This window comes from Vipera ursinii (assembly GCF_947247035.1).
Source record: "Vipera ursinii genome assembly, chromosome: 3".
Lineage (NCBI taxonomy): Eukaryota > Metazoa > Chordata > Lepidosauria > Squamata > Viperidae > Vipera > Vipera ursinii.
In genome coordinates, this window is record NC_139516.1 from 127,232,015 (window position 1) to 127,254,335 (window position 22,321).

Sequence of the window (22,321 nt, forward strand, 5' to 3'; positions counted from 1 at the left end):
TAGTTGTCATTTTCCACTTCCTCTTGTTGCCATCTTCTTTTTCTTTCCCAAACACCCACACTTTTGTAGAAGAAGGGCCTGGGTGGGGTGAGGCTGCTTTTTCTTCAAATTTTACTTTTCTACAAAAAGAATTAGAGGACTTTTACAACTTGGTATCAATGACTAGGTCTTCAGAGAAATGAAGGTCATATATAGTATTCTTTTGTGTGTGTTTAATGCCTAGCTTTTCCCTTATTTCCATTTGTAGCACTAATTTTATAGTAAAATAGTACATTACATCGTCCTTGCCGTTTAAATAGCTATCACCCATATTTACCTTGGTTTGTCTTTTTATTTTGAAGATACACATGCAGTGATCTTTTCCCCATATGCACAAATTGATGTATGTCTTTTGTTCTGAACAACTACAGATGGCTTCTTTGGAAGAATAGATCAAAGCAAAGCAAACAATAAGAAAAAATGGAATTCAATGAATGAGATAAGTCATATAACAGAAGTGTACTAGAAATTATAATATAGATTTCATAATGTGTCCAAAAATTACACATAAACTCATTTCAAAAAAAAAGTTAAGTATGCTTTTGAAGATGGGGTAAAAGAACTACTTTTCTTCATGTCAATGCTTAATTTGTCACATGATTGGATGAAATCTTTTTATTTTAATTTTTTAAAAAAATCTGTATTTGTTCTCCCTTTCTACCCAGCACGGGTAAGCAAACCATAACACCTGATAACTAAATCGATCCAGATCACAAAGCAAGCTGAGGATCATTTTCAGCCATGAAACCTCACTGGGTAATTTTGGTCTACCAGACTGATTTAATATGGCGATTGCAAGAGAGAAAACTGAATAAAGTGATAAATATGCACTGTTGGAAAAATGAGATATAAATCTGTCCAGAGTTGTGTTTGTTAAGGGCGTCCATGTAAGTCTTTAAAATAAATAAATAAATCTAACATTCTTTAGTATAAGTCTTTACTCTTTGAAAGACTCAAGTGGCTTTTTATTTCAGTTCCCCATAATCAGTGCTACTAAATAGTCCTACACAGTTCCGTATCTACCACACTGCAAACAAACTACAAATTACTCAGTAAATCATTTTTTCATGCCACTGTGGACTGTAAAAATATTAGAGATCTAAAACATTTGATAGGTCTCATTACATAGTCCCAGAGTAGTTTTCTGTTTGATGAGTTAACTTGAAAATGTTTTTCCAATACATTCCTGCCCTCTACCATCTTCTGGAGTCCATTTAAGCTGCCTACTGCTTCAGTGACTCCATCCAGCCACCTCATTCTCTGTCGTCCCTTTATTCTGTTGCCCTCAATCTTTCCCAGCATTAGGCTCTTCTCCAGTGAGTCCTTCCTTCTCATTAGGTGGCCAAAGTATTTGAGTTTTAACTTCAGAATCTGGCCTTCTGAAGAGCAGTCAGGGTTGATCTTCTCTAGGACTGACTGGTTTGAAAACCTTGCAGTCCAAGGGACTCGCAGGAGTCTTCTCCAGCACCATAGTTCAAAGGCCTCAATTCTTTGGCGCTCAGCCTTTCTTATGGTCCAGCTTTCACAGCCATACATTGCTACTGGGAAAACTATGGCCTTGACTATAAGCACTTTTGTTGACAGGGTGATGTCTCTGCTTTTTAGTATGCTGTCTAGATTTGCCATGGCTTTCCTCCCGAGGAGCAAGCGTCTTTTAATTTCTTGGCTGCAGTACTCGTCTGTGGTGACCTTGGAGCCCAGGAAAATAAAATCTGTCACTACCTCCATTTCTTCCCCATCTATTTGCCAGGAATTGAGAGGGCCGGATGCCATGATCTTGGTTTTCTTAATGTTCAGTTTCAAGCCCACTTTTGAACTCTCCTTCTTCACCCACATCAAGAGGCTCTTATTAACATTTTAAAAAAATAAATAACCAGATTAGTTAGTAGACCAGCATGATACAAAGGGGTGAATCTTTATGCAAGATTGCTTCTGATCTCCAGAGCCACAGTTCTAAGTTTAAATAAGCAGATGATTGTAGTCCAAGTTTGATTTTAAGGATAGCCAACCAGACAACAGAAAAAGGGAAAGAAAAGGTAATTTAGGATGTGTGAGAGAATCATGAGGACAAGGCAAGGATTAAATATATTTTTAGCTTGGGTATATTTTGCCTCCCCTCCCCCACTCCACAGTGAGAGTATGTAAGTGTTTTGGTGTCATGAACATTTTGCCTGATCTACGAGTATGTGTGTTTGTAGGTAGAAAATACATATAAAACTTGGCTGTTTTTTAGGGGACATAAGCTTTACCATTTTGCCTTAATATTTGGTATCTGATGAACACAAATATATAAGGTAGAATTTGGAGTCCAGATTCCACTTTTGATTTGTCACCAGATTTCTTCTCAAGTTACTCATAGGTTTGTTTGCTAAAAAAAAGGGATGCTGAAGCATAACACCATTAATGGAAAAGATTGGTACCGAACCCCCAGTGTTGCCTTTGTACAGAAGATATGATCAAAGCAGTTTGCTTTCTTTGTCACTTTGTTCTTTAAAAAATGGATATTCCTTTACTTGCTACCCCATCAGCTCCATAGTTATAAGTATTTTATAAATGGGCAACCCTCCTCATGGCACTCAAAACAACACACTGAAGAGCCAAAGCACTTAAGGAACCGAACTTTAGACTCAAAGGCTGCAAACCTACTCACTGCCTTAGAAAAAGCTCTACTGAATGCAACCCTTCACTTCTGAATAGAGATATACAGAATATATTTTTTTTCATAAAATCTGAGGCTGAACAAAATAAAATAAAGCAGCACACCAGTGTACAGCTGCAGTAAAAATAACAATCAAGGCAAATTCCATTCAAGGACAAGAAATCCAAATAAAAATTTCAGGGTATCAATATTTTTTTAAGGTAAGATCATAATTGGAACACTATACAATTCTGGTTGCCACCTGTCTAAAAGGACATAATAGACATGGTAAATATGCAAAGATAACATTATGGTAAAAAATTATTATTATAAATAGCTTGTCCCCAGATTTAGGCTTCTACATCTACCGCAACTAACTGGAATACAAAATTGCTGGAAAACCAATTAAGAGCCAGATGTGTGAATAATTAAAGATAGATTCAGGTCCCAATATAACACTTTTTAGGTACTGATTCAGAGTCATACACTGCTGTCAGTCTCAGCAGCATCAACATTAAAAATTCCAATTGTTTAGAGGACAAGTTAGAAACCAAACATTAAAGAGGAGAGATGTAAAAATAGACACCAAAACTCACCATCTAGCCAGTCTATCCGCTACAGCACATTGACACCTAATAACAGATTGCAGGCAGTATAACTAATGTATTTAAAACATCACTCATGGACTGGGAAAGATAAATAGACTTAATATATGTGGTCTACAGCAGAATGGATTCATGTTTCAAAAGAAACAGTTTTAATTGAGATCACCAAGTGCAGAAAGACAAACATTTTGTTTGCATATCATCATCTACTGACCACATCTACACATTATGTTGCATTATATGACCATATAATATGTCCTACAAGATACAGAGAATACCATATGGAAAATGCGGGGCCCCAAAGATACTACTGTTATACTTGTCCCCACTGTTCCAACTATTCTAAGTGAGTCATTGAGAAGAAGTATTGATTGAGACTTGTTCTATTCATGGCAATCTACTTGCACAATGTTTTCAGATTGCTGGAAACCAGTGATTTAAAATACAGTTTGCTGGATCAAACTATATTTTAAATCACTGGTTCCCAGAAATCTGAAAATACCGTGCAAGCAGTTTGCTGGATCAAACTGTAGTTTAATGGCCAAAATCTCTAGTCCAGTTTAACATGCAGCAATGTAGCCTGGCAAATGTGATTTATTGAAGCAGTATAATTTTCTTGACAAGAATGTTTGCATTACTTTACACATATGGTCTTCCATTTACTACTTGTTTACATGTCCCAATGCTTAAGCAAAAAACAAAAGAGAATCAAAAGTTTGTAATACAGTCTTTCCAATTTATACCAATTCAAGTAGCTGGTAGAAATTTAAATAGTAGATGTCTTATTATACAAATTGAAGGAAATTTTTAAAATCCTTATTTTTGCAAAACTAGCATTTTATGGATAGAAACAAGGATTTTTTAATGGATTTACTAACTGGAAATTTTGACTACTTTAATTATTACATTGATCTAGCTGGCAGTACCTGGTGTATTTTAGCTGATTTTGGAAAACTAAACAGGATATCAGATAGGAAAGGCAAAGAAACATTTTGGAAAAAGGCAATGGTAATCACTTCTAAATTCATAAAATTCAAAGATGTCACCAAAAATTGCTGAACTCAAGAAAAAAATTGCATTACATTGGTATAATCATTTTCTTCTAATGTTTGTTTTTAAAGCAGAACTCTTAAGGTAGCTTAATAAAACTTTCATAAAATTAATGAATCTTAACTACATCATACCAGAACTAAACAAATAACTGTAAAACAGGAATATTAAATTATTCTGGATACAATAAAAAATAATACATAGAGCTTCTTTTAATAAGCATTTAAAATGTAAGAATTGTTCCTGATAGTTTTTTGAACTGTAATTTAATGAAATCTATGACAAATATTGCATTTTAATTGTTTTTTAAGAAAAACTTTCTAGTTTCTTTCTATCCAACAAAGTACTCAGAGAAACTAATTGCTTTGCACAAAATTTAACAATAGACATTTGTGGTAAATTAAATCAAAATGGGCGACTTTGAAACCTCTGAAATGTGGTCGCATTCAAGCAAGCTGTCCTTAAAATTTTGAACTTCTTTTGGAAAGTCATTCCTACTCTTATTTTTTAAAAATTAAGAGTTAAGTAATTCCTGAATATTTCTAAACAAACGTTCTCCCTACTGGAAATTGTCATGCATGGAAAAAGAGAGGCTAAACACTCCTTTTCCACCAGGCTGACCTGGACTGACAGGCATTTTAATTAATTATATTTAGAATTTTTAATTTATTTTCAGTTTTTAATTTTAATTTATTGCACAGATGATTTTAATTTTATTTTTATCTTGATTTCTGTACTTAGTTTAGTTTAGTTTAGTTTTTATTAAATTTTTATACCGCCCTTCTCCCTAGGGACTCAGGGCGGTAAACAGGGCAAATGATAAAAGTACAAAACTACAAAAGTTAAAATAGAATTAAATTAATGCCCAAGATAAAACAGTAAAATATACAAATATTTAAAAACCCAAATTAACTCCCCCTCAGGCCAGGCCAGCTTGTTCAAACAGGTGGGTCTTTAACCCGCGCCGGAAGGAGCGGAGATCCGGTGCCATCCGGAGCTCCACCGGCAGTTGATTCCATAAGGCCGGGGCGCCCACAGAGAAGGCCCTCCCCCTGGGGGCCACCAGCCGGCATTCTCTGACTGGAGGCACCCTGAGGAGGCCCTCTCTGTGGGAACGCACAGGGCGGAGGGGGGTTGACGCCGGCAGCAGGTGGTCCCCGAGGTATTCCGGACCCATGCCATGTAGGGACTTAAAAACCATCACTAAGACCTTGAACCTCACCCGGAAGACAACTGGTAACCAATGTAGCTCGCGGAGCAAAGGTGTAACATGGGAGTACCGGGAAACTCCCAAGACAACTCTCGCGGCCGCATTCTGTACCAGTTGGAGCTTCCGAGTGGTCTTCAAGGGAAGCCCCATGTAGAGAGCATTACAGTAGTCAAGGCGAGAGGTCACGAGCGCATGAGTGACCGTACACAGGGCATCCCGGTCCAGATAGGGCCGCAACTGGCGCACCAGGCGAACCTGGGCGAAAGCCCCCCTAGTCACAGCTGCTACATGATCTTCCAAGGTAAGTCGTGAATCTAGGAGGACTCCCAAGTTGCGAGCCCTATCCACGGGGGGTAACAGCTCACCCCCCATAGAAAGGGATGGAACAATTTGAATGTCCCGGGATGCCGGAATGTACAGCCACTCAGTCTTGTCCGGGTTGAGTTGAAGTCTGTTCCTCCCCATCCAGACCCGAACCGCCTCCAGGCAACGGGACATCACAGCGAGGGCATCACTGGGGTGGTTTGGGGTAGAAATAAAAAGTTGGGTATCATCAGCATATTGATGATACCCAACTCCAAAACCACGAATGATCTCACCCAGCGGTTTCATGTAGATGTTGAACAGGAGAGGCGAGAGAACCGACCCCTGAGGAACTCCACAAACGAGAGACCTAGGGGCCGATCTCTGCCCCCCTGCCAACACCGACTGCGAACGTCCCAGGAGATAGGAGGAGAACCACCGAAGAACTGTGCCTCCCACTCCCAATCCCCTGAGACGCCGCAGCAGGATACCATGGTCGATGGTATCGAAAGCCGCTGAGAGGTCTAATAGGACTAGGACAGAGGAACATCCCCTATCCCGAGCCCTCCAGAGATCATTCACCAGAGCGACCAATGCCGTCTCCGTGCTGTACCCGGGCCTGAAACCCGATTGGTACGGGTCCAGATAATCCGCTTCATCCAGGACCAGAGGGAGCTGATGCGCCACCACACTCTCAACAACCTTCGCAAGAAAGCGAAGGTTGGAGACTGGACGAAAGTTGTTCAACACAGCTGGGTCCAAGGCAGGCTTCTTGAGGAGGGGTCTCACCACCGCCTCCTTCAAGACGGTGGGGAAATTACCCTCACTCAAAGAAGCAGATATCACCGCCTGGAACCAGGCTCGTGTCCTCTCCCTAGCTGCATAAACCAGCCAGGAAGGGCACGGGTCCAATAAACATGTGGTGGAGCTCAGCCTCCCCATAATCCTGTCCACTTCATCAGGGGTCACAGAATCAAACTCCTCCCAGATAACATTGACAAGACCGCCCGTGTCCTGATCGTCAGACTCTGCCCAGCTGGAGTCCAAACCGGTCCGAATCCGAGCGATTTTGTCCGACAGATGTTGACCAAACTCCTCGGCACGACCCTGTAAGGGATCCCCCCTCACCTCCTGATTAAGAAGTGAGCGAGTCACCCTAAACAGGGCGGCCGGGCGATTATCTGCGGACGCGATGAGGGTGGAGAAGTAATTACACCTCGCCACCCTCATCGCAGCGAGATAAGACCTAATATAGGTTCTTAACCGCAATCGGTCGGATTCGGATCGGCTGGACCTCCAGCAGCTCTCTAGGCCCCGTTTCCGACGCTTCATCTCCCGGAGCTCCGCGGAGAACCATGGAGCTCGTTGGGATCTGCGCCGGGTCAGGGGCCGCAAGGGTACAACTCGGTCCAGTGCCTCAGTGGCTGCCCTTTCCCAGGCTTCCACTAAGGCATCCGCCGAGTTGTGAGCGACGGAAGCAGGTGGGGATCCCAGCGCTGCCTGGAACCCATCAGGGTCCATTAAGCGCCTGGGGCGGTACCATCTAATTGGTTCCGTATCCCCACGGCGGGGGGTGGTAAAACGGAAGACCAGCCGCAGGAGGTGATGATCCGTCCATGACAGGGGCATAATAAATGGAGAGCCCCCACCAAGATCATCCAGCCATCGTCCAGATAAAAAAACTAGGTCCAGGGTGTGGCCTCCCTCATGAGTTGGTTCGGAAATTACCTGCGTCAGGTCCATGGCCGTCATGGAAGCCATGAACTCCCGAGCCAACTCAGATGACCCTCCCAGGGATGGTAGATTGAAGTCACCCAAAACTAAAAGTTTGGGGAACTCAATCACCAAACCGGAGAGGACATCGAGTAGCTCAGGCAGGGCTGCCGCTGTGTGACTAGGCGAAACATACACCAGCAGCAAGCCCAACTGCGCCCCCGAACCAAACCTCAAAAAGAGAGACTCACACCCGACTATCTGAGGGACGGTGGTCTCCCGCGGACATAAGGTCTCCCTGATAACTACCACCACTCCCCCGCCCCTACCATGAGCCCGGGGCCGGTGTAACGCTCGGGAACCTGGTGGGCAAAGATCAACCAAAGGGACCCCACCCTCTGGGCCCAACCAGGTTTCGGTAATACAAGCCAGGTCCGCATGCTCACCCTCCACCAGATCCCGCACAAGGGGAGCCTTATTAACCACGGACCTGGCGTTCAGGTACACCAGCCGGAGCTCAGGAGGCTGCGCATCCTCGCTCCCGGCACCTCGGGGAAGAAGCAGAGGGTCGGAGCGCCTCACCGCTTGTAAACAGCGGGGACGGCCCTCCCGGTAACGATACGGCCCTCTGTCCATACGCCTGCTGCCATACCCCAGTGTCGTGGGAATCGGCAATCCCACGACCCGCTCCTGAGCCCCAGATGTAACCACACCCCGCTCCCCCCGAACGCAGTCAGACCCAGGCCTGGCCTGCACCGTGGTTGTATGGCCACCCCCCATAGTCAAACAACCATTACCCCCCACCCCCCTCCCTAACCCCCTAAAAAATTTAACTAAAAAAGTAACCAGGGGCCTCCTATTAAATTTGGATCGAGAACCCCTGACCTTACCCGGCCATCTCTCAGGGTCCCAATAATTGGGCCCCTCATCGAGACTGGGAATGGCGAAAAAGGCGGGACGCACCCAGGAGAGGGGGGCACCCCTGAGGGCGAGCAAGTCCGTGCTGGAGTATCTATACATAAGTCCAACAAGTCCAGATAAGGCAGTCCCATAATAGAAAAGTCCAGTAGGAGGTTCTAAAGGAAGGAAGTGAAACATTCAGGCCATCGACCAACCTACTGCCACCTGGTTGGATGCTCCCGGGGGCAGACCCCAACCCGTCCTCCCACGACAGGTCGAGAGTCTGAACCAGGGGGATGGTCAAGAATGTACACCCTGGGTGGGGCATAACCCATAGAGCTCCCACCTCTATGGGAGTGCCGATGTAAAAACAGGCCGCTCTCCCACTGCGGCCTGCACCCAGGTCCGTCCCAGTCCAAAGGGGAATAGAGAGGCAGATGGAGAGTTAGTAATTGGCAGTCCACCGGAGCTGCTACGGCCCTCGCAGACCAGATGGAAAAGCACCGACCACCGCCATATCACTGCCGATGGAACGGGCCAGCAAGCCCCGAAAACGCCGTCGTCGCCATCACCGTCGAAGGCCGGAACAAGGCAAACGAAGCAGCAACACCACCGTCGTCGCCGCGGTCGTCCTCTCCACTGCCAAAGGCAGCCCGAGGACGCCGTCACCGTCGCCACCTCCGCCGCCGGCAGCGGCGCGAAAAACAATACCAGGGACATCTCTGCCACCAAGCTGACCAGCGGTCATCCCCTCCACCGTCGAAACGGCCCGAAGACGCCGAAGGCCCGAAGACGTCGCAGCCGCCTAAAGCGGCCCGAGGCAGGTCCAACAGAGAGCTCCCCGCCGCCGCCGCCGCCGCTGACATCACCGCCAACACCAAAATAGAGGCGCCGATCAGCTGGAGCTCCGAGGCCACCGCCGACCAGCTGGAACTCCGAGGCCGCCGCTGACATCGCCGCCAACACGGAAGCACCAAAATGGAGGCGCCGATCAGCTGGTACTCCGAGGCCGCCGCCGATCAGCTGGAACCTCAGAGACGCCGAAAACCGCCGAGAGCCGGCCAGAAGCAACAGCGTTACTGCCCGAAACAGCAGAGAACGCCGTCACCACCAGCTACAACCCGTCAGGAGCAGCCCAAGGCAGCCCGGAGACGTCGAGGCGAAGCAGCCCGGAGACGCCGAGGCTGTAACACAGCGAACACAGCGGCAGCACAAACGAAGCAGATGGAAACTTATTATATGTTTTGTTGTTAGCCGCCCTGAGTCCTTCGGGAGATAGGGCGGGATATAAATCCCATCAATAAATAAATAAATAAATAAATAAATAAACACAGTTTTGTAACTAGTAGGAAAGTAGCGCTTCCAACTGGAAATTATTTACTTGGCTTTTTCCATCTCAGTGCAAAGATGGCTGAAGTAACTTGCCATGAACTGAAATTTTCAGTACAGGTCTCTATTGGATCTACCATAAATTTCAAATAGAATTTCATTTACTTGAGGTAGACAAGAATCAAAATCCACCATAAATCTTTAGTTCCTAATCTATTTCTCTGGAACTCCCATACATTACAAAAGGCAGTGGAAGGGCAAAGGGAAGGGGAGAAAATCCGTTGTTATTTGATATAATGCTGGAGTGAGAAGGGAAAGTATTGAATTTAGTGAATGACATTTCTATCTGAAATCAGAGTTTTGCCTTTACATTGAGATCAGGACTAGTTTCCTCACCCACAGTGTGATGAAAATAAGTAAGAGAGAATTCCTAGTTTCACCATTTCTTTTATCTTATTGCTGCCTTGTCTCTCATCCTCAACAAAGGTACTCTATAATATTTTGTGAGTTGTCTCAGCAACTCAGTGAGAAAACCAGCAAATTAACCTCTGTAGTTTCACTTCAGTCCTTTTCTTCTTCAAACCACATGTAGGGGATGTTTAATATGACATTGCCATAGAGATTCCTTGAGGATCAGGGTTGTCCTCAAAACAAATGTCATCACAGTCTGTCTACAAATGAAAACACTAACAATACTGTATTTTCCAGCGTATAAGATGACTTTTTAACCCATGAAAATCTTCTCAAAAGTCAGGGGTCGTCTTATACGCCGAGTGCTGAAACTTTAGGGACAGGGCTGACTGGAAAACCTGGAGAGGATCTCCCATTTAGTCTGCGCAGGGAAAGCAGGACCAATTGGAGAAGAAGCTGCAGTCTGTGATTTTTTACAGGCTGGGGTCTGGGCGTCTTTCCTTCTAAAGTTGAAGAGCAGCTGTAGTCTATCCCAACTTGAAAGGCAGGTGGGGAATGCCGCAGTCAGAGCAGCTGCTTAGCTCTAAGGACACATTTGACTCAGGAACTGGGCGGGCTGGCTGGAAAACCTGAAGCGGATCTCCTATTTGGTCTTTTTTTTAAAATCCCATTTATATCCCACCCTTCTCCAAAGACCCAGGGCGGCTTACAATTTAAAGCACAAATCAATGTGCTTAGCAACAGCCTTCATTCTATGTATATGCCTGCTTATTAGGGCTTTCCCCCCCACAAGCACCATTATTACAAAGTCAGCTTATTGCCCCCAACAATCTGGGTCCTCATTTTACCTACCTCGGAAGGATGGAAGGCTGAGTCAACCTTGAGCCTGGTGGGATGCGAACCTGCACTAATTGCAGGCAGCTGGTGTTACTTAAGGCTCTGCGCAGGGAAAGCTTTAGAGTGAATTAGGAAAAGTGAAAAAGTGAATTAGGAAAATAGGGAACAGTTGCTGGAATTGAGTATGTGTAGTTTAACGAAGAGAAGGGTGACGGGTGACATGATAGCAGTGATCCAATATCTCAGGGGCTGCCACAAAGAAGAGGGAGCCAAACTATTCTCAAAAGCACCTGAAAGCAGGACAAGAAGCAATGGATGGAAACTAGTCAAGGAGAGAAGCAACCTAGAACTAAGGAGAAACTTCCTGACAGTTAGAACAATTAACCAGTGGAACAACCTGCCTCCAGAAGTGGTGAATGCTCCAACACTGGAAGTTTTTAAGAAGAGACTGGACAGCCATTTGTCTGAAATGGTATAGGGTTTCCTGCCTTAGCAGGGGGTTGGACTAGATGACTTCCAAGGTCCCTTCCAACTTCTTCTTCTTCTTCTTCTTCTTCTTCTTCTTCTTCTTCTTCTTCTTCTTCTTATTATTATTATTATTATTATTATTATTATTATTATTATTATTATTATTATTATTAAAGTTTAATCCCCTTACACTGTTTTATGTTTACATGTGTGATGACAAACAGCCTTATGTTTATAAGTGACAGTTTTTCTACTAAGTACCTGCATGTCATAAGCATTTGAATTAAAATTACCATATTAAAATCAAATCTGATGTTTTTTAATTTTTATTTGGTGTGCGTTGGAAGAGGGGTAGTCTTATACGGCGAGTATAGCCCAAACCCTATAATTTAACAGGAAATGTAGGGGGTCATCTTATACGCCGGAAAATACGATAGTTCTTTGAAAAATCAGTTTTTAAAGAAGCATGACTTGAAATCACTTGCTATGATTATTTTATTCATTCATTCAATCAATCATTCAATTAATTTCTATAGCTGTCTATCTCAGCCAAGTGACTTTGGGCTGCTTACAATTCTAATTTATGATAAATGTCTCATTTTATCTAGCATAGTTTCCTGGTAAATTTATTTCATTCTAGTGAATATCCAAAAGGTTTTGGGTTTAATTTTTTTAAAAAAAAACTCCCTACTCTAATTTCTTTGTAGTCTCTAGTCAATTAATCAAATGTTGACACTGTATTCTTTGTCAACTTGAAATTTTGCAACTCACCTCCTCAGAAGGATCAATGGCTGCTAACTACAAATTTACAAAAAATCAACTTGGTGATTCATTATCCTTAATGGAGGAACTCAGCTAGAACATAAAGCAGACCTTGTTTATTTGATGTATCAAAGCAGTTTCTAAATCTTTTCTTTTCCTGTATATTCCTTGTAAAAAAATGTATTCAAGCCTAAGCAAAGAACATGGAAGGACAGGGACTTTCCTCCCACTTCAACTAGCCTACCAGAATTGTGTTAACATTTTGATGTGAGTCATGGAAAGAAATCAACATTCTGATTGTATTTTGTGCATCCAACATTTTATAACTATGGAACTATTATTGAATCTCTTTTTCAAACATGAAAAATTCCATACCACAGATACAAGTACAAATGAATGTATTCAGTGACAAAAGAAGGCAATCCTAACTAATCTCTAAAACTGAACTTAAAATATTTTTCACTAACAGAATGGATGCATACATGAAGCTGAACACAGAATATATCAAATTTAATGTTGTAATCCTATTGATGGAATGGTATCTGCTATTAGAAGATTTTTCCTACATCAGCATCCTCTAAGCAGTTTTACTTATATGTTAAGCCAGTGCTGGCTTAACTGCCATTTATGTCCATTCAAATGCATTAATTTATCTTATAATATAATCTCTCCCTAAATCCCTTTCCTTTCCCCCTTCTTCATCTCCTATTTATTTTGTTATCTCAATGATGATTATCATGATAATTACTGCATACTATGTGATATGCAATATATAATGGTATCATACTGAGATAATACAAGTGGCTTTACTTCCAGGCCTGACGTTAGGTTATTTGTTGATCCCCTGGTGTTTTGCTTTTGAAACCTATGATTTGCAGAAGGAATACAAGTTTTTTTCTGTTTTCTTTTAAATTATGCAAGCTACCCAGAGTTATTTGAGAGTCAAGTGGTCCTCCAGATTTAACAAACTAACAAAGTTGCTTTTACTAAAAGATTACTTAATGTTCCTGAAGGTACTGCTTTTCTGAATTTAAAATCATATTTCTATTTTGTATTTAATATCTTCATTTATTCCCTACAATATCGATCATGGCAAGATTCAAGGTCATTGACATGATTTAACATCTAGCACACAATATATATTAATATTCACAAAGTGTGCTAGCAAGCACCTTAATTAATACTTTCCTCATTTCATTTTATCTTTTAAAACAATTTCTGTCTTTCAGCTATACATTTAATTTTCTTTTCAATCTTAAGGCAATGGAATTCTTAAATCAATTGTTTAGTCAGTCTGTGTTCTCAAGAACAGAGATGTTCTAAATTTTTCTTTTAGAAAACACAATTGCTATTTGTAAACTGATTGTACTGTGATTGTTAATCCATCCACTCAGCCCAGAAGGCATTCAAAATAGCTAACAACAATTTTAACTTCATATAGGATTTTCATGAAATTGACAGAATTATCAATGGGCTAATGATTGTTAAATGATAATTTCATCACAACCTGGCTTGCAAAATTTGTTCCATATTCATAACAAAGATTTATATGCAGTAATTAATAAATTAAAGGTGTTTTCTGAAATATTATACCAGATTATAAAGACATGAAAGCCAAGGTTACGTGCATCTTAATTTTAAACTCCAATGGTCCAAGGAATAAAAAAACTACTTCTCAATAAATTCAAATTTGCTTATAGTAATCATTAAATTCTACTTCTGAATATCATTAACTGTGATTTAGTAAACAGATTCTATAAGAAATATGCCCAACAAAAGTTATTACAAGTGTCTTTTATTCATATCTTTTGTAACTGCTACTTGACAAGTAAGGCTATGGCATATATATACCAGACAAAAACCATTTGTTATTGAACTAAGATATGTAAGTAAATACTTCAATCTATGTCATGAATTGCACACTAACAACCAATGTTAGCACTAAATGTATTCAAAATGGCAACATATACTCAATGGTTTTGCAGCCAATCCTAGCTCTCTAAGAAATGGGTCCATATGAGGTAACACACATTACCATGTGTTATACAAATTAAACATGTAAAGTATTAATAGCTATTTCTTTCTGTTCTACAGATGTTATTATCTTAGGCACAGCTTGTTTCTGTTATTTTAGGCATGAGTTTCTTAGAGCTTTTGATGCACTGTAATGCAATAAGGATTTCTTTATGGGTTTTGCAGAATATTTTTTCCCCACGATTACACAAGTCACTGCCAGGCTAATAGCTTTTCATTCATTAACAAAACACACAGAGAAGGCATAGTGGGTGCATAAAACATTTCAATATTCCTAACAGTTCTTGAACTTCAGGCAATCCTTGAGCACCGAAATATAAAATGTTTGGTTAGTAAATGATTTAACAGAAAAGACTGTTGCAGTGCTCAGACAGATAGATCAAGGAATTGGTTTACGGTTAAAAAAGTCTCACCATAAATGGGAAAATATGTAAAGTTACCAGATGTCCTCATTTTAAATCGTATCATTTATGTTCAGTGTGTGTGAAGCAGGATTAATCTGCTGCTCCCCATACAAGATTGTTACCAAATTGTCAGAAAGAAGAGAAGAAATTTAAGTTTTAGCATGGAATAGTTCAACATGCTGAAAGTGACAGAGTTTTTAGATAAATGCTGCTTCCATAGTTCCTTCTAAATATATTTTTAGCAATAGAATTGCTAGTACTTGCCATTGAGTTCAGCTTATTTTTACAGTATTATAAAAATTTGGGAGGGGGGAATATGATATTGTGATTTGTGGTGATCTTTCTGATAATGACAACCTGCCTAAATAATCTCTCTAGTAAATCTCATATTACAATCCCTAAATTAAACAGAATGATGGGAGAATCTGAGAATTGTTAAGAATCCGGGAGTCTCCTTTTGCCAGATGGAGTAGGCAGAAATTGTAGTATGTAGTACATCTACCATTTAGAGTAGCTAATTCCAATAGCCAGAATTTCAGCACTCTTGAACTGTATCTTCAACTATCAGCAGAACATTGGTAGATGATCCCTGGCTATTTCCAAATTCAAACTACAGAGAAAAACAGGATTCCTCTTATAGCTACTATTACAGCTATTGGAGACAAACAGAATTGAGGGATACTTGTTAAGTATTTATGGTTGATTGCACAGTCAGCCAGATGTTTAGACTGGATTTGGTATCTTCCAAATCTTTCCCAAGGACCAGGGATAGGCAAATTTTGTTGTTTGATAGAGTTAAAATTAATGTCACAGGATGTAAAATGTTCCAAGTAAAGCTGACTTTTGCAGCTAAATGATGGTGATTTTGTCAATGCTAAGGGTACTTTATTATTATTTGCAATAATTATTTGCAGTTTATCAAATTTCATATTTATTAGGATTAATTCCTAATTAAGTCTTGGAAGTTCATCTTTTGTAATACAGTTTGCCATGCTGCATCTACTGCTGGTTGCCCTATGCTTCAAGTTAGTTTTTCCTTCACCTCCCATCAGGAAACACAGCTTGACCATTATTCAAAATATCTTATTCTGAATATCCTAGATATACTAAATATATAGATAGATAGATTTCTAGATATAAATATAGACATATTTCTTAGGTCAAGCACTTCTGGAAACCCTCTGCTACTGTATATGAGCAAAAAGGTATCACTACAGATGTTCTTTGTATACCGGATAAAAAGCCAGGATGAAAAAATTGCTCTGAATTATTCTTTATCTCCTTGTAGTCTACAAAAGATTTCTTGCACAGTTTAAAACAGATCCACTTCCTGACTGACCTTTACAAGGCACCAAACTGGGAAACCCATAAAATATTTACATCTCTTCTGCTTCACAAGCTTATTATGTATCATAAACATTGTTCATATTTAACTTCCCTTTTGGCTAGCTCTATAAATTATAATTCTTCTGTAAACTAAATGGCCTGCTTAAAAAACCCCAACAAAAATGGAATAGATTCAAATGTGCAGAGCTAAGGATATTTTACCTTAAGACTGCTAAATTTAGCCCTATCAATTTGGATGCAGGTTTTTCACTTCCTTACTTAATCTTCATGAATGTTTCACATTTGTGATCATATATACAACTAGAAATAAATCTAATAATGGTGAAGCAGTTACCACTGGAAAGGAATGGAACCAGAATTAACTGTAACTATTTGTAAAGTATTTATGCCCCTGCTGATATCAAGAATTATTTCTTAAGGTGGATGACTATATAAAATTCTTAAGTAAATGTATACGACTCAGAGATGAATACAGAATTACCTGAAAGAGAATTTACACGTCTTGTTAAATTGACTTGCCCTTAAGAGAAATCAAAATATGTAAGCATAAAATAGAGTAAGATTCACTGAGGACTGTTCCCCATCAGATGGCTAGGATCTATTGCCTACTGCAAAATTCTACCTATTCTCCCCTAAGTAGGAAGCTTTACTCAATCATGGCTCTATTAGTAGTGGGGGTTTTTCCCAGTTTATTTTTTCAATTTCTATTATCTTAGACATACAGTACTTCTGTTACACAAAACGCAAAATGACCTTATTTTATGCTTAATGGAAATTAGATTAAACAGTAATTCAGAGATTACTGCTTCAGACTGAGCAGCATGTGCCTAATTCTAATTTATATAGAATTCTAATTTATATTTATTTCCCTGAAATTCTCAGGGAAGTTCCAAGTCCTTCCTGCTTATTCATCAGTCCAATCTTCTTATTGCCTCTGCTGCAATCTTAAAATCTCAGTTCAACTTCAAGTTCCAAGCTTTTAAACTGTTCCTTCCTGCTAGCAAAACATCACCCTACAGCAAATGTGCTGTTTTCCTTTTAATAATATATCAGCTATTGTTGAGAAAAAGTAAAGTTATGAACTTCAAGTAAAAGAAATTAGGCAAGCTTACCGTTACACCAAAGAAGCTGGTCTGATTCATTGCATCCAAGAAAATCTTTCCAAGTTCTTTGTTGGTGTAGTTAAAATCTTCAATTTTTTGATTTCTGTTTGTGGCATTAAGAATCTTCATTGCCTGCTGCAGTGTTTTGGCAATTACCCATATTCCATCATAAGCAAAGCCATGGAACTTACTTGGCTCAACATTTCCACGCCTTTGATCATATTCCTCTTCATATTGCTGTGGCGTCTATAGAAAGAACGTGAAAAGTGATTCACTTTTAATATGTTAAAAGTCCATACATTGTATTGAGTCTAAAAGTGAAACTCCAATTAAAATTTTTGTAAGTTTTTTAAGTTATATGACTCTCAAGAAAGATAATTAAGAGGGAAAATGTAGGGCAGGGGGAAATGCAATATTTTATTATTTATATACATGCACTATTTTATTATTTATATAGTACCATCAAATGCATACACATTATAACTAGTTACTCCGCAAACTAACAGAGGGGCTAAAATATACAAGAGAAAGGGATGGAACTCAGGAAGTACATGTGTGCATTTCAGTTAAATTTAGTTATATTATTATATTGGAATTAAAAGGATGAGTTTTGCATAAGATACTTTTAAGTATTTTTCACGAGTGCCAGAAAACAGGGTACTGTTCTTTTTGCCCAGGATTCAGTTCATAACTAAGCATTTCTATTATGCATGAGTACATTTTCCCACAGTAATATTCAACAATTATATTTTTAAGATTTGTTTTTTTGTTTTTTAAGCTGGTAAAGCATACCTGTCTGAATTAGGACAAATTAACACAATCAAATATTCCATATTTATCTAAAATAGTCAGCTACTTATGCAATTCAAGTGTCTAATTTTCTCCCTATCACTTGTGTAAAATTTAAAATGTTTTCAGAGTTGGTTTAGACATTATATCTTATGGAACAGTTGTACAGTAATCCATGAGATCAAACTGCAGTGAACAATGTGCTGCAAATAATGTAATAAAGTAGCAGTATGCTTGACCCAAGATTTATATTTTGGCTTTCTTCCTTTTCATAGTTATCACAGAATTTTCTGTGATTGCTTTTACCCTTAAATGTATCCCAAATTACACAGAGAAGGAATTATACATTCCAGAAATTAAAGGAAGCCTGAGAAAGAAATTCAAAATAGCTACCATTGTGTACTGGGTTCGTTGTGCAGGATCTAAACTGGAGAACTGGGCTGCAGCTGCAGCAATTTATAGCCTGGCCCCTAGGAAGCAGCCAATAGGTTTAAAGCAACCTATTGCTGCCTAGGGGCAGCCAAATAGCAGCACTGGAGACGGGGTGTCTGAGGTGCAGGGAGCCGTTAGCTAGCTCCATCTTACCATGTGGTTTTATAATCAAGCCCAATACATTACACCCCTCCCCTCTTAGAATGAACAACATCACAGCAACAACAAAAGTGATTACAGCAATACAGTTTACAAGATTTAACAATAGTGTGAATAGGATCCACTTAACAGTACAATAACACACTTAACAACATTATAGCTCCATTATTCTTTTTGGTAGTCTCATAGGTCAACAATTAACACAAGGTACATACAACATTATAGCACTTATTTTGTCACATAATCTGCTAAATAAGCAGGAGGTTTGCGTGCCCTCGTGGAACGCCTGAGGGATCCATTCACTTTCTGGTCTACCAGCTTACCCGCCGGGCTGGGTAGACCAGTGTCCTTTAATGCAATTGAGTCACAATGATTCGGTGCTCTCTGGCTGGCCTCTCCAGGTTGGCCCACCCCAGAGTCAGTTTGTTCAGCAGAGTTAGCACAGCGGCTGTGAAAGTCAGGTTGGCTTGCTCCGTCAGGGGACCCATGTTGCACTTCCGGACTCCCCTCTTCTACGGCCAACTCCTCATTGCTTGTGCTGAGACAGTTTTGAGAGTCTATGCATGGACCGGCTTGGCTGCCAGTTTGGGGACCTTGGGAGGGACTTATGAGGCAGTCCTTGCTTAGTGGCCAATCTGGAAACCGCTTTCTGAGTTGATCAATGTGGCATCTCACAACTCGCCCTCCCTCCAGCCCCACTTCGAGAGGGGGCCAGACACTTTAGTAATTTTTCCAGGAACCCACAGATTCCCATGCCCATAGTTTCTGGCCCACACCCCATCGCCCACTTGCAGCCCCCTCAGGGGGTTTGGTCGAGAGGCTTCTGCTGCCACTCTATCTGGATGCAACTTGTCCAGTTTCATGATCAGCCGCCTCCCCCAACGTAGTTCTGCCGGGCTATTCCCAGTAGCAGTGCAGGGCGTGGAATGCTGGCAAAGTAAAAAATCTGCTAATCTGTGATGCCAGTCCCCAGTCACTATGTGCTTCAGTGACTCCTTTGTGGTCCTTACCATGCGTTCTGCTTGACCATTACTGAACGGATGAAACGGGGCCGACGTTGCGTGCCTGATGAGATTTACTCTCAGGAAAGCCAAAAATTCAGCTGCAGTAAATTGGGCCCCATTGTCTGATACTATGACATCAGGCAACCCATGCGTGGCAAAGAGTTTTCTAAGCACCTGGATGGTCCTAGCAGTAGCCATGTTTGCAACTGGAATTACTTCAAGCCATTTGGAGTGGCTGTCTACCACTATAAGGAAGAGCTGTCCCTGAAAGGGCCCAGCGAGGTCTATGTGAATTCTAGACCAGGGAGTGTGCATTTCCTCCCACCTGTGAACTGGAGTGTGTGGCATTTCAGGCCTTGATTGCTGGCATGTATAACATCCATGCACTTGTGCCTCGATGGCCTTGTCTAATCCAGGCCACCATAAGTAGCTTCTAGCTAAAGCTTTCATACGGACAATACCCGGATGGCCTTCATGTAGTGACTGTAAAACTTTTATCTCTCAGTGAAGTGGGAATTATGACCCTGTTCTCCCATAGGATACAACCCTTGTGAGATGATAGCTCATGTCTTCTTGCAAAATAACTCTGGAATTCAGAGTCTGGGCTTTTATCTAACCACCCTGTATGCACCCATGAAAGCACTCTACTTAAGTGTTTTATCGGCTGCTGTTTCTGCAGCTATGTCCCCTGCATGGAGGGGAAATTCTGGCAAGTCCTGAATGGACAGGACTCTGGCTGCAAGGGCCGGATCTGGTTCGATTAGTGGCAGTGGGAGTCTGCTCAGGCCATCTGCATGGCCCATTTCTTGGCCAGGTTTGTGAACCAGCTTAAACGTGTAAGCTGACAGGAAAATAGACCACCTCAACATTCTTGGGGAAAATATGTGGGGTGTTTGTTTGTCTGTGGTAAAGAGTCCCAGTAGTGGTTTGTGGACTGTGAAAATCGTGAAGTCCCTGCCATATAAGTAGTCATGGAATTTTTTAACTGCCGCTACAATGGCTAAGGCCGCTTTGTCTATTTGAGCGTAATTAAAGTGTCCTTGAATAAAATGCAATAGGGACTTGTGTTCCATTTTTCTCTAAATGACTCAAGACTGCCCCGACCCCGTATGGAGATGCCTCACAAGCTAAGCAGACTGGTTTAGACTCCCTGAAATGAGTGACAGTACAGCTGACTGACAAAAGTGCCGTTCAGGTCTTGAAAACCTTTCTTGTGAACATTGGTCCACTTCCATGAAGCTTTTTTATCTAACAGCCTGTGAAGGGGCTCCGCTATTGCAGCCTTGTTAGGCAGGAACACATGGTAGAAGTTGAGGAGGCCCAAGAATGCTTGCAGCTCTCCTTTTGATTTAGGGCTAGATGCCATTTGAATGGCCTTCACTTTGGACTCAGCTGGGTGGATGCCGTTAGCATCAATGCGAAACCCCAAAAATTCGATTGAAGAAACCCCAATACTGCATTTGCTCTTTTTCAGTTTGAGGCCTGCTTCACGCAGCCTCTTTAGGATGGCTCTGAGCCTGATAGCTAACACTTCTGTGGATTCTCCAGCAATAAGCACATTATCAATATAAGGGCAAACACCCGGAATGCCTTTAAGCATGCGTTCCATGATTCCCTGAAATATGCCTGGGGCCACACTAACCCCAAATTGCAATCACTTCACTTTGAAAGCCCACCTGTGAGTCACGATCGTCTGAGCTGCGGCCGTGGCCTCGTCAACCGGCAATTGCTGATAGGCCTGTGCCAAATCTAACTTCGCAAAAATGGTGCCTCCTTGCCAAGATGTGGCTCACCACTGGGACAGGGTATGCGTGTTGCTTAAAGGCCTTGTTAATTGTGCATTTGTAGTCTGCGCATATTCTAATTTCCCTGTTGGCCTTAAGTGGTGTTACAATAGGAGTTTCCCACTCCCCACCATCTACTGGTTGTAAAATGCCCTGTTCAACAAGTTTGTCTATTTCCGTGTCAATTTTGTGTTTGAGGGCAAAGGGAACCCTGCAAGGCTTAATCCTAATGGGGACCACATTGGGGTCTAGCTTGAACGCTATAGGCGGGCCTGTGTAAGTTCCTAGGGCTGAATCAAATATGTCTGTGAAGTCTTCACAAACTGACGCTAGACTCGCGACTTGTGTCCGGTTGATACCGGTTACTTGGATGCCTAATGCATCAAACCAATCAAGCCCAATTAGGCTCATTCTCTGGCTCCCTACTACTATGACATCCAGGTGCCCAAAAAATCCTTTAAATTTAACGGCCAAGATAGCTTCACCCTTGACTGCGACTTTAGTGTTTTGAAAATCTGTTAAAATTATGTCAGAGGGCTTTAGTTTGGCCCATTTTCTACTGTGACTGCACACAAAATTAAATGTGTCCAGAGAAATAATGGAAACGGCTAAGCCTGTGTCCAGCTCCATTTTACAGGGGACACCTTGCAGCTCCATCTGAAGTTTAAATTTTGGTCTGAGGGGGCGTTGGGCCCCAGTACTGCAGACACTTCTGTGGCTTGCACAAAACCCCACGCTGAACAGCCCCGGGTCCCCGGTACCTCTCCTGGTCGGATCTTCCGACTGGCGCTTCGATGGCCGGTCCCTCTGGCAACCTCTGCATACTGCTGCGATGTGGCTGGTTTTGCCGCAGGCCCGACACATGACTGATCGGAACCTGCAGTTGGAAAGTTGGTGGCGGCCGCCACAACCTGGACATCTAGGTATGAGATCTGTCTTGTAAGGAGTCTCTTGCTGCTTGCTGCTGTGGTGCTGTGTCAGGCTGTCTGTACAGCTTGTC

General features: G+C 41.6%; 1 protein-coding gene across 1 annotated transcript in view; it reads right to left on the bottom strand.

The window, feature by feature from the left end:
- The window catches only part of GABBR2 (gamma-aminobutyric acid type B receptor subunit 2), a gene marked incomplete at its 5' end in the record, with an annotated part of 408,227 nt that overhangs the window by 247,619 nt on the left and 138,287 nt on the right, over positions 1–22,321 (bottom strand). Inside the window, one exon of the mRNA XM_083360642.1 lies at positions 17,163–17,399. Within this exon, the coding sequence (XP_083216768.1) occupies positions 17,163–17,399 (237 nt within the window). The remainder of the gene's footprint in view (positions 1–17,162; positions 17,400–22,321) is intronic.